Source organism: Leuciscus leuciscus (genome assembly GCF_965113295.1).
Source record: "Leuciscus leuciscus genome assembly, chromosome: 4".
NCBI classification, from domain to species: Eukaryota; Metazoa; Chordata; class Actinopteri; order Cypriniformes; family Leuciscidae; genus Leuciscus; species Leuciscus leuciscus.
The window spans coordinates 20,833,223-20,848,673 of NC_138728.1; the positions used below are offsets into that span (position 1 = coordinate 20,833,223).

General features: G+C 37.2%; 1 protein-coding gene across 2 annotated transcripts in view; it reads left to right on the forward strand.

The window, feature by feature from the left end:
- The first annotated feature begins 2,275 nt into the window (after positions 1 to 2,275).
- The window catches only part of iqsec3a (IQ motif and Sec7 domain ArfGEF 3a), a 158,385-nt gene continuing 145,209 nt past the window's right edge, over positions 2,276 to 15,451 (forward strand). For both annotated transcript variants that reach the window (XM_082167376.1, XM_082167377.1), the window contains exon 1: positions 2,276 to 2,898. In XM_082167376.1, coding sequence (XP_082023502.1) covers positions 2,381 to 2,898 — 518 coding nt within the window. In that variant the 5' untranslated portion in view covers positions 2,276 to 2,380. The remainder of the gene's footprint in view (positions 2,899 to 15,451) is intronic.

Genomic DNA, 15,451 nt, shown 5'->3' on the forward strand with positions numbered 1-15,451 from the left:
TTAATATACTTTTAGTTGCAATTTTGAACTTGTAGCATTATCACACTTGATCACTTTAAATCCTCCAGCTTGTTGAGATAAACAATCTTATGATTTAAAAAAGTGTCATTACTATAGACCCAGGTCATATCTATGGACCAGAATATCATAGAGACACGTGGCCGTGGGCTCTTTTGACTTGTTCTATAAGCAACTGATGTTTTCATTTTGATTTAACTGGGGACTCTTGAGCTGCAAGCCATCTATCAAATTATAATATTAAAATGAATACTTTCTGTACAGCCAACTTCTACAGTAACTCTTCTTGTGTTGATATGAGAAGAAAAAGACTGTATATGTAATATACAGTATGTGTTATACAAGAGACATCAAGTGATTGGCACTGGTGAAATATCTAGCACTCATTATAAAAATAATCAACCACTCAATGCTGCAATTGGCCAATCAGAAGGATGTATTCAGAGCCATGTGATATAAGGGCATATGTTGCAGTAATAATGTGTGCAATGTCATTTACACTGATAATAAGATGGCTTATAATGCTGGACCTTATTATCAACAGCAGCTGGTAGAGTCAGTGACTCAGCTCTGGAAGAAAACAGAAATGTAGCAGACTGCCTGACTCATATATTTAAGCTGTTAACAAGGAGCGGGAAAATAAACATTTTGTTGGGTCCGAGCCCACCTTGTTGAGTCCGAGTTGAGTCCAAATCCTTAATAAGTGGGAGATGTTTCTTAATGTCATGTCATATTAATTTTATGTTGTTACTTACTGTCCGAGACCATGTCAATTTTGAGTACAAGTCCACCCAAGACTGAATCCAAGGACACCAATTAATAAATAGAAAAAAAACAATACATTTTTTTTTCAGGTTTTCATTTTAAATGAACTTGTATATATAAATGACCTAAAAGGCCACTTAAAGAGATTATTCACCCAAAAACACAAAAGAAGAACACAAAAGAAGATATGTTAAAGATTGTCAGTAAAAAACAGTTTATGGGCCACATTGACTTCCATATATATATATATATATATTTTTTTTTTTTTTAAGGTACGTTACAAAATTTTAATTTTTGGGGTGAACATTCCCTTTAATTGTGCTAGAGTTCACTTTCAAGACTACATTTCTTAATGTAATGTGATGGATTTTTTAATGAATAAAATAGTAAACTGAATATCAAGCTAATCATAATTCTAACCGCTAACATTACTTCTCCTTTTGTCCTAAAATTCTACCACTTGAGCAAAATGTACTCTGAAAATTGTGTGGAAACCAGTGGAAAATTCTGAGATGCTGGCTAAACAATATAAAAAATATAACAGTCTATAGCCTCATGACATATTGAGTAATCAACTGAACTTCTAACCTTTTCCATTTTTTTTTTTTTTATGATTTTAGATCTATGTTTGCTTCTACCTAGTAACAGAAGGTTTGCATATGAAGAACCAATCAAATTGTAGGGAAATTATGTAATGTATCATGTCATTTTTTGCCATGCTTCTATTCTATAAAAACTGTTGTATTCTTTTTGCTGGTGGGATTCTCTCTGAAATTTGTCTAAGATCCCCCAGCCATGATTAAAGCATGTTCAAAGGCATTGTCTGGGAGTCTGTCTAGTTAATGCTTCGCAGCAAGCTAGTTAGTGGAACAAGTTACAGGTTATTGAGACATTAAAGACCTTATTCCCGAGTGATAGTGTCGAAAGGGGGTGAGACGTCGTTCGACTCTTTGTGAGGCTGTTAGGCGGGGTTAGATTGCGGTCAGGTAACTATAATTCTTAGCTATTTTATTTTATGCGGTAAGAATAGCTATTAGGCGTCAACCCATGCGTTCAGAGGTGTCAGGGACACATGGTTCAACCTAAATCAGGTGCGTATAGGGAAAAATCCACCACAGTAATTACAGTACAAGTACATTAAAAATATTACACTTATTTTGATGTGTTGACTAACATAGGCCTAAATGGGGGTGAACTTTCACTTTTTGGGTGAACTATCCCTTTAAGTATATTATTTTATATTTTTTCCAAGTAGTCTTTAAAAAATACGTTACTTCTTTTTCACAAGGGTATATTAAGGTAATGGGGACATGAAAATGCACTGCCCAGGTATAAAACTTTTAATGTGGAAAAACTTTCTTAGTGCGCCTTTAAATTGATGTCACTATTGGACAATGTGTACTGCATGCAAACACGCATGTCTGTGATTGGCCACAGCGTTGCCTCATCATCCTCCGCAGCTCCTCCCCCAATCTCTCCTGCTTCAGCACCATCATCACTCGCATCCTTAGAGCTTCTCTCCACAGCACTTTCTCTTCATCCAGAAGACTCCAGCTCCATCCTGATCTAGCAGGCTTGAAGCTCTGAGATTACAGTAATGGAGAGCTTGCTGGATAACCCAATGAAAGCCGTGCTTTACCTCAAAGAACTGACCACTATCGTACAAAACCAGCAGAGTCTCATTCAAACCCAGCGGCAGCGGATCGACGATCTGGAGAGGAAGGTTGAGGATCTGATCGGCGAGAATCGCCAGCTGAGAGATCCGCATCAATACCACCACCATCATCCGCACCACCACCACCCACCCCCGCGGACCAGCAGCCCTCAGCCGGCCGCTCACCCGCACCAGCATTCGGCGACTCACGGTCAAGCCCAGCCGCAGCAACCGCAACCGCAACAGCAGCATCCGTCCAAACAACCGCAGCATCCTCCGGTAGCTCCCATCCATCACCCGCAGCATCTGCAGCTGGTACCTACATCCCCACCGACTCTCAAAGCGACCCAGTCCAGCCCCGAGTCCGCGGAGGAGGAGAAGAGAAGCCCGTCCTGCAAATCTCTGGTTCCGCAGACACCTTCGACACTTTGCCGGTCCGTTGGACTCGCCAGGAAACCGGAGTGAGTAAAAATCACACCGAGAAACGCTCAGTTCATCACACACTCTATTACTCTGTGATCATGCGGCATATGTATGCTTTCAGAAATCGGTACATTACAGTGTCTACGCCAAAAAATAAATAAAAAAGGGAATGAAACGACATCCCTTTTTAAGGTCTGTAGCCTATAGACTATAAATATTGAGTTTAATTAATATTAGCCCTATAACTATTATAACCGCAGCTTCATGGATACACGCTAGAAAATGATAATTATAATAAATAATAATAATTTAATTTAATTTGTATAGCACGTTTCAAACATCGAATGCAGCTCAAAAGGCTTCAAGTATTAGAAAATAAAAACTGTAAACATTAAGAATTAAAATGTTGTTTTAATAAAAAAAACGAATTACAAACCATTAAAGTGTTATATGCAGTAAAGTATTAAGAATGACATCATATATACCTTTATGAAGCACTATATGCAGACTTGAATTAAAAAATAAAATAAATAAAAATATCAGACATGCAGTTGTTAAAGGAGCTATTTTTACCTGATCTGTCTTTTTGTTAGTGTAACCTCAGATTCATTCGTACTAATTCAATAATCAATATATTTAGATATTACCATATGAAGCATAAACATCAGCTATAGACCTGTCTGTCAGGTCTATAGCTGTCAGGCAGGAACAAGTTTCAACGGAACAAGTTTCCGCATCACGCACGGCAAAAACTAGAATTTTTTGAACTAATATGACAATTATGATCTCCAACAGCATTAAATATTCCTGTAGAACATCAAATTACATTTTAATCTTAAATTATTTCATCTTAATTGTAAAACTTCCATCCAAAACATACCTGTGATTTCCAGTAGGAGGGCAGTTTCTTTGGGTGGGGATGTAGAAGGGTTTTAAAGATTACTCCTAAATTCCTACAGGATTTATGACATAACACTAACAATATTTCATTATAAACCCTTCTACAAAATAATCCAATATTAAGCACATTGTGCTCATTATTATTCAGTGCTTATGTGCAATTACACAGTCAGACGGACACTTTAATGTACCCTAGAACAAAGACTTAGAAATCTTTAAATTGATTTGATTGCTTTATACACAAGCTTCTGCAGAATGATGAATATTAATGATACACTGACAAACAACTGGACGTGAGTGTACTCTATATAGATTTTCTGGATCTTTTAACACACTGACTGGCTGTCGTCAACCCAGCTCACAGAAAACCAACTCATGCTGATTGCCTCAGCAAATCCTCTTTAATATCAAAGGCTTATTTTAGGGCTCTTTCTATGAAATCTGCTGAACAAATAATATCCGGCTTTATCCTGCTGTGGTGTTGTGGTGTAACTGGACTGATGACACTTACAATCTGAAAGTGAGACAGTAAAATAATTGTCTTTAGGTATTAACGCGCAACCTGATTAAGATAAAATCTAGGACGAATGTAAATACTGTAGAAAGTTATTAAACCAAATCAGTTGAGAAGATATTAAAGGGATATTCCGAGTTCAGTATAAGCTGACAGCACTTGTTGTGGCATAATATTTATTGCCACGATAATTAATTTTAACTTGTTGCTCCTTTTCTTCTTCTTCAAAAATGCCTTACTGTGAGGCACTTGTTGAATGAGACCAGTCTATAAACTGTTTCAATATAGCCAGAAGATGTAAACAAAAAGCATTGCAACATGCAACAAAATTACTTACTAATTTTACTGTGTGAAGTTACATCCAACTTTGTTGCCTTGAAAACATAATACTAAAACCTAAAAACGATTGTAAAAATAATGATGTTCAGCAGAGCCCAGCACATGACATACAGAAAAAAAAAACAAGTATATCGTGGTCACGAATTAACAATTCGTTCCCATGGCTTACTAACATGTCAGCACGTTTTACAAACTCGTTCCCTCGTTCTAAGTAATCGAGTGCACGAAAAAATTTGTTCCTTCGATTTACTACATCGTGGCCACGTTGTCCTAATTCATTCCCATGTTTTACAGTAGTTAAATCAAACCAAGCAAAAAGCTTAGTTTCAAATTAGTACAAATATTGGGAACAAATTCTTAATTTGTTGCCATGATATATTTTTGTCCGCATGTCAAGTGTGGGGCTTCTTAGTACGCAACAAGAGCTTTTATATAGCTTTTATATATATAGATAAGCTTCCCTTTTTTAAATTGTCCTCTTCACTTCCATTCAAAATAGGCTCATTGACCTTGAATATGCACACTACTGTAATGTATCTGTTTGTTGTCTTTGAGGATAGTGTATGATGTCTTTGAACTGTAAGCTATGTGTTCAAGTTGAGTCGCACGAGGGAAATGAGGGAGTATTGTAGGATGTTTGTTATAATGTCTCTTTTTGTTGCAATTGTCTTTTTTTTTGTTGCATATTTTGTTATAAAAATGGTTATAAATAAAGTACTCAAAATAGGCTCATTGAAATTTTATTTCTGTCATGAAACTCTAGATGGTGCAGGCTGATAGGTATCGATCTGGGGTGAGTTTCCCAAAAGCATCGTTAGCCAACTTCGCAAGTTCCGTCGTTATCAGCATAGTTCAACAAGTCAGTGTTTCCCGAAACCATCGTTCTAACGAACATTCGCAAACAGCATCGCAAAGTTGTGTAGTTGGAACGACAGATCTCGACCTGTGGTTAGAAGTATAGTTTCTAGTTTACATGACATGTGGACTTAATAAATCCTCATCTTGACCAAAATAAGCAAGCTGACATTCAGTACAACTTGTGTCTTTTATGTAGAATACATACAAATGTAATTTACGTCTTTTAGTTTGTCAAGAGATTTAAAGCACCGTTTTTGAAGAGTGCGCATGTGCGAACGTGCTCTACTATGTAAGAACGAGCCTATGATTGAATCTGGAAATAAAGCAAAATAACTGAGAAAAATGAGAAATAGTCCTTAGATGTCATGTCTGTAATTTATAGCAAAACATCTAGCGTTAATTCAATCTCAAACAGATTCATTAAAATAAGTTATTACTCCACCACGTGCGTGACATCATAAACCAACATGGTTGAACGACCACTTTGCGACAATACAGTTTCGGGAAACAGTCGTGACTAGCTAGTTGATTTCTTCAACGAAGCATCGTACTATGGTAGTTAAGCAGCGAACTACGTCGTTGTTCGGGAAACGCACCCCAGCTTGCAATCACATCATTCTCTATAGGGCACAGCTGATTGGTTTCTGCTGTATCAGTGGCCAATGAGCTCGCTGCTCAACCTTTAAATACGTGATTAGCATTTGCCTTAGCAGTTTAGCGCACTTTCAGAAACCCTCCCCCTTCCCCAGCTCCACCTGTATAGATCTGCTACGGGTAACTCATGTACGCTATATTGTACAGCAGCAGCATGTCTTACTTGCTCACAGCAGTGTGTCATGTATGTATTGACAGTAGCAAGTCCTGTACTTGCTCTGCAGCAGCAGCAAAAACAGCAGCGTAGCAGATCTATTCCGCCAGTACCAAACATATCAACATTGTCACACCATCACCATGCCAAACACTCAGAGAGTTGTCATGACAGAATTCCCAAAACTTCTTTCCACACAAATTATGTTTACAGGAACAGATTATCAATGAATACAGTCGCAACAAAAGAGTTCAAAGACTTGTAAAAGCAAGCTTAAATGGTATAGTTGCTTCAATCTAGCTCCTTCTGCGGCACTGGGAATGGAACATGTACTTGCATTGCATTATTATTTGCGCTCTGACTGACACATTTGAGTTTATTTGAGTTAGGCTCTATCTCTGATTTGAGGCTTTATCTCCTTAAAACCATCCACTTAAGAAGGATATGGAATAAATTTGCATATACCAGATGACACAGTGAGTCACCACAGCTGGGATCTGAAAGGGCACAGGTCAGATGAACCTGCGTGCTGTGGAATTAATGTGCAGGCTAAGATTAATGGCAGTCATAAATCACACTCGAAGGTTAAAATGGAAGGATTAAATAAATAAGTCACCAGAATGTTGGTTTCCAGGGAACTGAATTTTGCACAACCTGTTTATATATACATCTTAATTTTACAGTTTCACTAATGGAAAGTACTATTACATGGAATTGTTGATATTATGATGTCATAATAAAGTTTTTTTTTTTTTTTTATAATGACATGTTTGAAATTAATCCTTAAGTTAATTATTATATTTACAAAACTGTCAAGGTCAACAAGTCTCTTAAAATCAGATAATTTGACCTTTTTATGACACGCAAGACATAGTTAGTTCAGGTAATTTTGTGCAACTCCTCAAAAACATAATGACACTTATGAATTAATCATTTATGACATTTAAAAGGAAACTTTTTAACTTTTAACACTTTCCCCCCCTTTGAAAAAAGATTAAGATGTGTACCCTCACATTATCCTAACTCTCTTATACATCATTGAAACATATTGATGAACAAATCTTCAAAAAGTCTTCAAGAAACCTGATGCTTGTCAAGATTTACTTGCATTTTGGCATCCAACGTCGACATGAAATCATTTTTAATGAGATGGCCAAACTAGTTCTCAATTTCTACCATCATCTTTGGCATCATCTGCTCTTCCATGACAAGTTAGACCTATTGAAGGCCAAAACAGTTTAAGATCTCAGTGAGAGTCTGGCGTAACTGCTGGGCAGATGTGATTTCCATGCGCTACACAGTAAATGACAGATGGCATACTTCAGAAAGATGTGATATTTCTGAATACATATCCAAAAAAACGAATATCCATATGTTCTCTTACATCTCTTGGCCATATTACCTTTTTATACGGTTGTGCGGTACGGTAATAGAGGCGTTTATAGAGGACTTGGATTAGATGAATACTTAATTTGAATAATGCATATGCTAATTGTTGAAAAAACAATTCGAGGTCTACATATCTGTAGGCCAATATTTTCAGCTCAGCGGCTTAATATATTTCTCAGTTGATGTCACAGACCTCGAAGCACACACACGCTGAGGTTTGAACGCCATCTGTTGTATTTGGCATCTGTGCTCGCTGAAATATCCAGAAACACAGAACGATTAGAATGCTAAGAATGTGCTACTAAGATTTTTTGCCATTGAATACCATGAAACTGAATCTAAAATCAGTAACCGCTCTAAACCGACAACTTCTGTGGCTATAACGCATTTTATTGAAACTTCTGTTGTCCTAAATAAGCATCACAAATTCATAATTTATGCATCTGTCTTTTGCTATGCAACGAGAGAAGACACTGTAATTACCTGTTATTAAACTGGTGATGTGAGATTGTTGTTCCGAGCCCACATTACTTTTCTTCCTTCTGCGGAATAGAAAAGATGTTAACCTTGGAAAAAATATCACATTTGAGCATTTTTAAAGAGTACCTTTTAGGGAAATAATATATTTTAAAAGAATATACTTAAGTGTGAACTGAATGTAATGATTTTAGACACTTACTTGCATAAGTACTGTAATTTTATTTAAATGAATATGTATTAGCCTATAGTTTTAAATTGATATTAAATGCAATTAGCTGAACTAAAGTGTTTTTTGATCAGTAGGACCTACGCACATCTTCATATGTTATTTCATACAGTAATTACTTTTATTGTACTGCTGAATACTGACAAGCATTTACAGTAAACTGAAATTAATGTCATTTCTATTTAAACTTGTGTCATGTATTGAAATATTTTTTGTAATCACACATATAGTTGCAATTTAGTACATTTAATATATACAATATATTAACCTTAAAATTAATATCACACTACAGCTAAGATTATAATGTTGAATTTTACACGTGTCAAATAATGTATCAAAATAAGTGTTCTTTAAAGTGTGACAAAATATCATTAAAACAATGATTTAAATGTACTTTAGGTGAAACTTTTAAATACGACATTATTATAAAGTGCACTTTTCAAAAATTAAGAAACTTAGCCATGAAAGTACACTTAAAAATATACTTTTAAGATTTGAAGTACTCTAGAAGTGCACATTAATACAGTTAAGTGCACTTCTGTTTCACAAGGGTTATCAGAATGATAGACACTTTCTTTGTATGGAAAAACAGAGACTGACAGAGGCTGACAGCCAACATTCAGAATTGTTTTGTTTTTTTCATCATTCATCATTATACTTATAATCTCATACTTAGTCATTATGTTCGCCATTTTGTTTGGTGTCACTAGTGGTGCTGAAATTACACTCTTCCCTTAAAAGTTTATGCAGGTAAAAAAAAAAAAAAAAAAAAAAAGCACAGTCATTTCCTCACTGAATATTTAAAGATGTCCTCAAAGTTTGTTCTCGTCTCTTTACGAGTGGCATCAGAGGATACAAGCTTTGAAAGCTGCATTTGAATCAACTCCAGACATGTTCTTGCCTTCGCTTTCTGCCTGGGACACAGGGTCACAACACCACTTTTGAGTTTGTCTCAAAGAAGTACAAGTTGTTCGTCTAATTTGGTTGTACTGCTCAGAACACATGTCCCTGCAGGGAGGGAGGAAAGGTTTCTATTTGAAATGTGATTGATGTGATGAAAAGATATAAGGGCATGAGAGCCAGGAGATAGAAGTTTGTACTAATTTGACTTAATTCAATCATTGGTGTGGTAATTTGATTTTATGGGACTCATTTCATTTTTACCCCATTTTTTATTGGCACATACAATATAGCAAAGGATGGAATGTCAAATTATTGGGAAGAAATAATTGAATAAGAACATGGTATGGGTTGGGATCAAACCTTCATCGTCCATATGAACAGTCAATGTTTTTAAACAAATATTGGGAAGACTTTACAATAAGGTTTCATTTGTTAACATTAGTTAACAGTATTAACATGAGCTAACATTGAAAAAAAGAACTTCTACAGCATGCAAAACAGTTGCAAGTGGCTTTTAGACAGGACACTGAACAAGTTCAAACTAGACATTTAAGGGATAAAGTTCAGTCATACCACTTATTACAAGGCTTTCAAGGATTTCATTTTCAATTAAATTGATTGATATAACTGGATAGCCGGAATGCTAGTCAGCGTTGCAATTGACAACGGTTGTTAACGGGGAATAACAAACCTAGTAATCTAGCGTCTGACCAATCAGAATCAAGGATTCTAAGGAGCCGTGTAATAAAATGAGTAACTATTAACTACAAATTTTGCCTCATTAAACTCCTAATTACTGCTTATTAATAGTCAGTAAGGTAGTTGTTATGTTTAGGTATTGAGTAAGATTAAGGGATGTAGAATATGGTAATTCAGAATAAGGCATTAATATGTGCTTTATAAGTACTAATAAACAGCCAATATCCTAGTAATATGCATGCTAATAAGCAACTAGTTAATAGTGAGAATTGGACCATAAACTAAAGTGTTACCATATATTTTCTTTCTTTTTACAAAAATAATAATATCATTATTTTTGTGGTAAAATATCACCTTGCCACAGTTCTAGACAGTCTATGTGGAAATAGATTTGGCCTATCCCATTTTGTAGATATACTTTTGTAAATTTGTAAAGTTCAACCTAATTTGTGACTTTACCCTCCATTTCTGTCCCTGCTTCCCATTGTAATTACCATTTTAATGTGTGTGTGGGTGGGTGTGTGGAGCGGGCTCTTGAGGGACAGGTTGCTTTCAGGCGTCCCTCTGGCTCTGAGGTGAGAGTTGGCGATGTTGTGGGCCGCACCTGAGGCAGCACTTCAATTAGAACACACAGGTGTTCACCCAAGTGATCTGACATACACTTATGAGCACACACATTGACATCTACTGCAAACATGAACACAAACACTCACATATTCTGCCTGGCATACACAAACTCCCTGTCTGCTCCTTGGCTCCTATATGTGGCTCCTTGTTTCTCTCCATATTTGTCTCCATATATGTAGTTGAGCGATTCAGATTCAACTTAACATTTCCAGTAACGATTCTTTAAGTTCTTTTGAGGAAGCACCAGATTATTAATCCTAACTATATTATACCATGTACGATGTGCCATGTTTGAGTCACATATGGTCAGAAATAAGACTTGAGGTTCACTGAGTCACATGGTAATTCAGTAACTACTCAGACTGATTCAGTGAGTGAGCTAATTTGTGATTCATATTGACTGGTTTGTTTGCGACACATAGCAATAGGAAGATGCAATCTTTTTCATTGTTTCGTGACACCCAGTCTTTCTCTCTCATCATTTGCAATTCATCCTGCAAGTTCACTTAGCCAAAACATGATTTATTTTGCCGCGGTGATGAACGTAGATTCAGTAGTGGTGTAGAAAAGACAGAGTGTTTTAGTACAGTGTTGTGTTCACACCAGCGGAAAAAATACAGACGCTCAAGAACCAAACGTGATGAAAATCATTCGGTTTCAGTATTTTTACCTCAAAATGGAGCTCGTTCTGAATAAGAATCAATTCTCGATTCAAAAACCCTATAGCGCTGGTGCTAGAATTGTCTCAGTGTGGATGCTAGGCACGTCTGTGTGGTTATGACAGGGTGACTGGCTCTGGCTTTTTGCATGGCAGAAACCCAAATCATGAATATCACATTTTCTATTGAGTGCTTTTAGATTGCTTCATTTTTCTTTTTCCTTTTTTTCTGTGTCTGTGCAGTCAGCATCAGCAGCATCAGAAAAAGATTTGCACATCATTAGTCAGGGCCGTACGTGCGCAGAGACGGGAATGTGGGGGGAAGGGTGTGAAAAGGTGACTGTGCAAAGGTGACTTTCAAACATTCGCAGCACTCCCTGCTGCACCCAGTGGACAGCGAGAAAGAGAGAGAGAGAGAGAGAGATGGCGATTGGGAAAGGTGCGATTGGGAAAGGTCGCACAGCAGCCGAATTCTAAGAGGCAGTGCGGCCAAATATTTGTACATTGTGATCACACTTTTTTACTCACAAATAAGAAGGATCACGTGACAGTGTGTGCTATTTCCATTTGGGATTCAAATAATCCCACATTAAACCTACCATGCAATATTAGTAATTTATATTGAATTTACTATTGGCTGTTATTCTCTGTTGTCAGTGGTCTTACACAACATTAAAGCTAAATAAAAAACAGCAAAATCTCTGACAGTAATGCTACTGACAGCTAAACCACTGACACCAATGTTACTGACAGCCACGTCACTGAGAACAATGCAATTTATAGAAACGCAATTGACAGGAATGCTACTGACAGCAATGCTACTGACAGTAATGCCACTAACAATATCAAAGTAACGCCACTGAAAGCAATGACCCTGACAGATGAGAGTAATGGTACTGAAAGCATTGCCACTGGCAGATTGACAGTTATGCCGTTGCTACCAACACCACTGACAAGAATTAGGTCTGAGAGAAAAAAAATCGATTCACCTAGGTATTGCGATTTTCTTTTAAACGATTTTAAAATCGATTTTTTTTATTATTACAGAATTGATATTAATTCAAATTAAATTGCTTTATTTTTGTCCTTGCTTATAGACGAGGTTGACAGAAGTTGGCCACTTCTGTCCAACAGAGGATGAAATGTGTCGTTATCTGTGTTGAGTGACGTAATATCCCAAGTGGACGCGTGGAAGAGACGTGAGACTGAATGCACTGAAAAGCCCTCGCGCTACTCATATGCTGAGAGAGAGATAAGACGATAGAGCTGCACGATTCATCTTTAAAAGACTGATCTCGATTCAAACACCCACGCGATCTTCTTCCTTTTCGTCTGTCTATTAAACTTTATGACAAAATCATATCGCAACATTCAAATGATCTGTGTTGGCGCTGCCGTTGACCCAGAGAGAGTAGTCATGAAACAGCTTCACAAACAGTCTTTTCAACCTCATAGTATCATTATTTCAGTGATACAATTGTTCAAATGATCACAGAAGTACTGGGATAAAAGTTTAAAGTTCAAATATAAACACTGATGTCTACGATAGCGATCAAAATAGAGCACATGTAAATCAGTTTTTGATAGAAATTTGGTGCTTAAAGGTGAACTAAGTAACTTTTTTACCTTAACCGAACAGCTTCGGAGTCATTGGAATGGTTATCTGACTTTTTTTCGGGTTGAATGGTGGTCGTCTCGCACCCCCCAAGCGCCTGTGAGCCGAAAATCCACCCTTGCAACTTTGGGCCGGCGGGCTCGCTCCCTCACGCTGTTCGAACCTGAATGAAGAAGACGTATTAAAGAATGTCCCATCTGCTTTGATGTCGTTGATCTACTAGCCTCTGGTATCTGAGAGTCGCCAACGAGTTTTTCGACAGTGTTGTCAAATATCTATTCCGAAGCTGTAGGGGGAGCTCTATAGAGAAACCTGCGAGCAAAAAGCGAGAATACAGCGAAGAAATTCCCGAAACTGCATAGCCCTGCTTTAAAATAACGCATTTATCGATACATTGTTTCGCCACTAGATGGCGACAAGTGACTGTTAAAATTTTTATTTATTATTGAATCATTTATTAAAGAGTACTGTATGATGCTTCTGAAATAAGTCAGAAAGATGTGATGAATTGTTTTTTGTAAATATGACTCATCTTATAACCATACAGTCTGTATAAGTGTATGATTTAACTTTCCCCCATGGTCTAGTGTAAAAAACAAACAAACAAAAAAAACGCAATATATTGCAATATTGAATCGCAATACTTGTAGAATCGCAATTCTTAAAAAAATTGCAATACATATCGTATCGGCACCCAAGTATTGTGATAGTATCGGATCGGGAGATAGGTGTATTGTCCCAGCCCTACTTAGAATACTGACAGTAATACCATTACTGACAAACACATAGGGCCCTATCTTGCACCCAGCACAATTGACTTTGTACAGCGACGCATGTATCATTCCTATGTTGCACCCGCGAACAGCGAACTTTTCCCTCCACAGACGAACGTCGGTTGACTAAGAAATATACTTGCGCTCCCGGGGGCGGTTCAGCACAAACGTTCCCTCATGCTATTTTGCAGGTTTAGAAAAAAATTCCGCCACTGACCGAAAAAATCTAGTTTAAAGTCATAGGCGCGTTGCGCATGTTATTCATATGCTATTTTAAGGGCGTTTGCTTGGCCATAATCAATGTAGCGTGTGCACAACGCGCATACACTTTGATTCTCTCATCTACACTGAAGCAGCAGTTTTCATTTTTGCAAATCATAAATTATTACGATAGATAGATAGATAGATAGACAGATATACAGTTTATGATAAAAGCATACATCTAGCTTACACATTTACCCAAATTATCAAGCGCGCCTGCTCTTAAAGGGAAGGTGAGATGACGCTCTGATTGGTTTATTTCACGTTACGCCCAAACCACACCTATGAATAATGAAGCTACTTCAGACCAACCCATTTTAGATTTGCGTCGGGCGCAAGAGTCATTTATCCCGCCGGTATAATAGCAACAGCGCCGAGACCCGCCCACAAAGTTACTTGCGTTTCGCGCTTGATACTTGTGTTTCAGATCATTAAAATAGGGCCCATACTGTCTCTCCCACCTAAAATTCATCGGTGGCTCCCCTACACATTGATTAATCTTGATATAGTATGTTAGAAGATCTAGTATGTTGGATCCAAGGACAAATTTTTAGCTAATTCTTTAACGACATGCAGATGATTATCTATGTTTCATAGAAATTAATATTCCTTTTCAAATAATGCTTCAGTGAAAGAAGATGAAATATATTTGCATTTAGCCAATGTTTCATGGAGATCTGAGAGCTCTCCATAATCACTGCTATGCCGGCATGTTGACAGCGCAATCATTTCCCAGCATGGGCACCAGGAAGTTGGCAGCAGCTTTTCACTTGTGGAATGGCTAATTAGTAAAAAATTATAGTTGTTTTGTCCAAATGACTGATTTGGTATGCCATATTCTTTATTATCATCTGAAAGGTCAAAGTAAAAAAATAAAATAAAAAATAAAAAGGTATTTACAGCATTATGCTGGGTTCAGACTACACTATATCTTTGTCTGTTACGATAGTCACAGATTATGCGGTTTTGACTCCTAAATTCCTGTCATGTCATAGACAAGAAACATGTCAGACTACAGTTACAGTTGACAATCTTCACATGATGTGTTAATAACAAGATTGGAACGAACACATTCAAATGATCTATCTAATCAGCACAAGTGGAGGCCTATATTTACTGTATATACGACTTACCTATGTTCCTCAACAGTTTTCAGAATCCCTCCTGTATACGTCTGTATACACATACTCTTTCACTCTATCTGATTATTTGTAAGTGTGAACTCGTGAATTGCCTTCTTTCTCGATGTGTGTGATGTCATAGAGAAGGTGGAACTAGCGACTGACTTCCAGAAACAAGAACGTATACTGAAGTAGCATGTTAGCTTAATGCTAATTCCTGTTATAGCCTCTGCTATCATTCCCCAGCACTCTGTTGTGGTATTCACTCGAATAAACATCCTAAAGAAAGGAGTATTGTTGTCGTAGCTCCACGAACCTTTCCTCCATTGCATATTTCCACCTAGCAGCACCAATACCATCATCTTTTCTCGTTTTGCCATGTTTGAAAGCTGTGTACGCTCCTATTGTTTCGAGTCACAG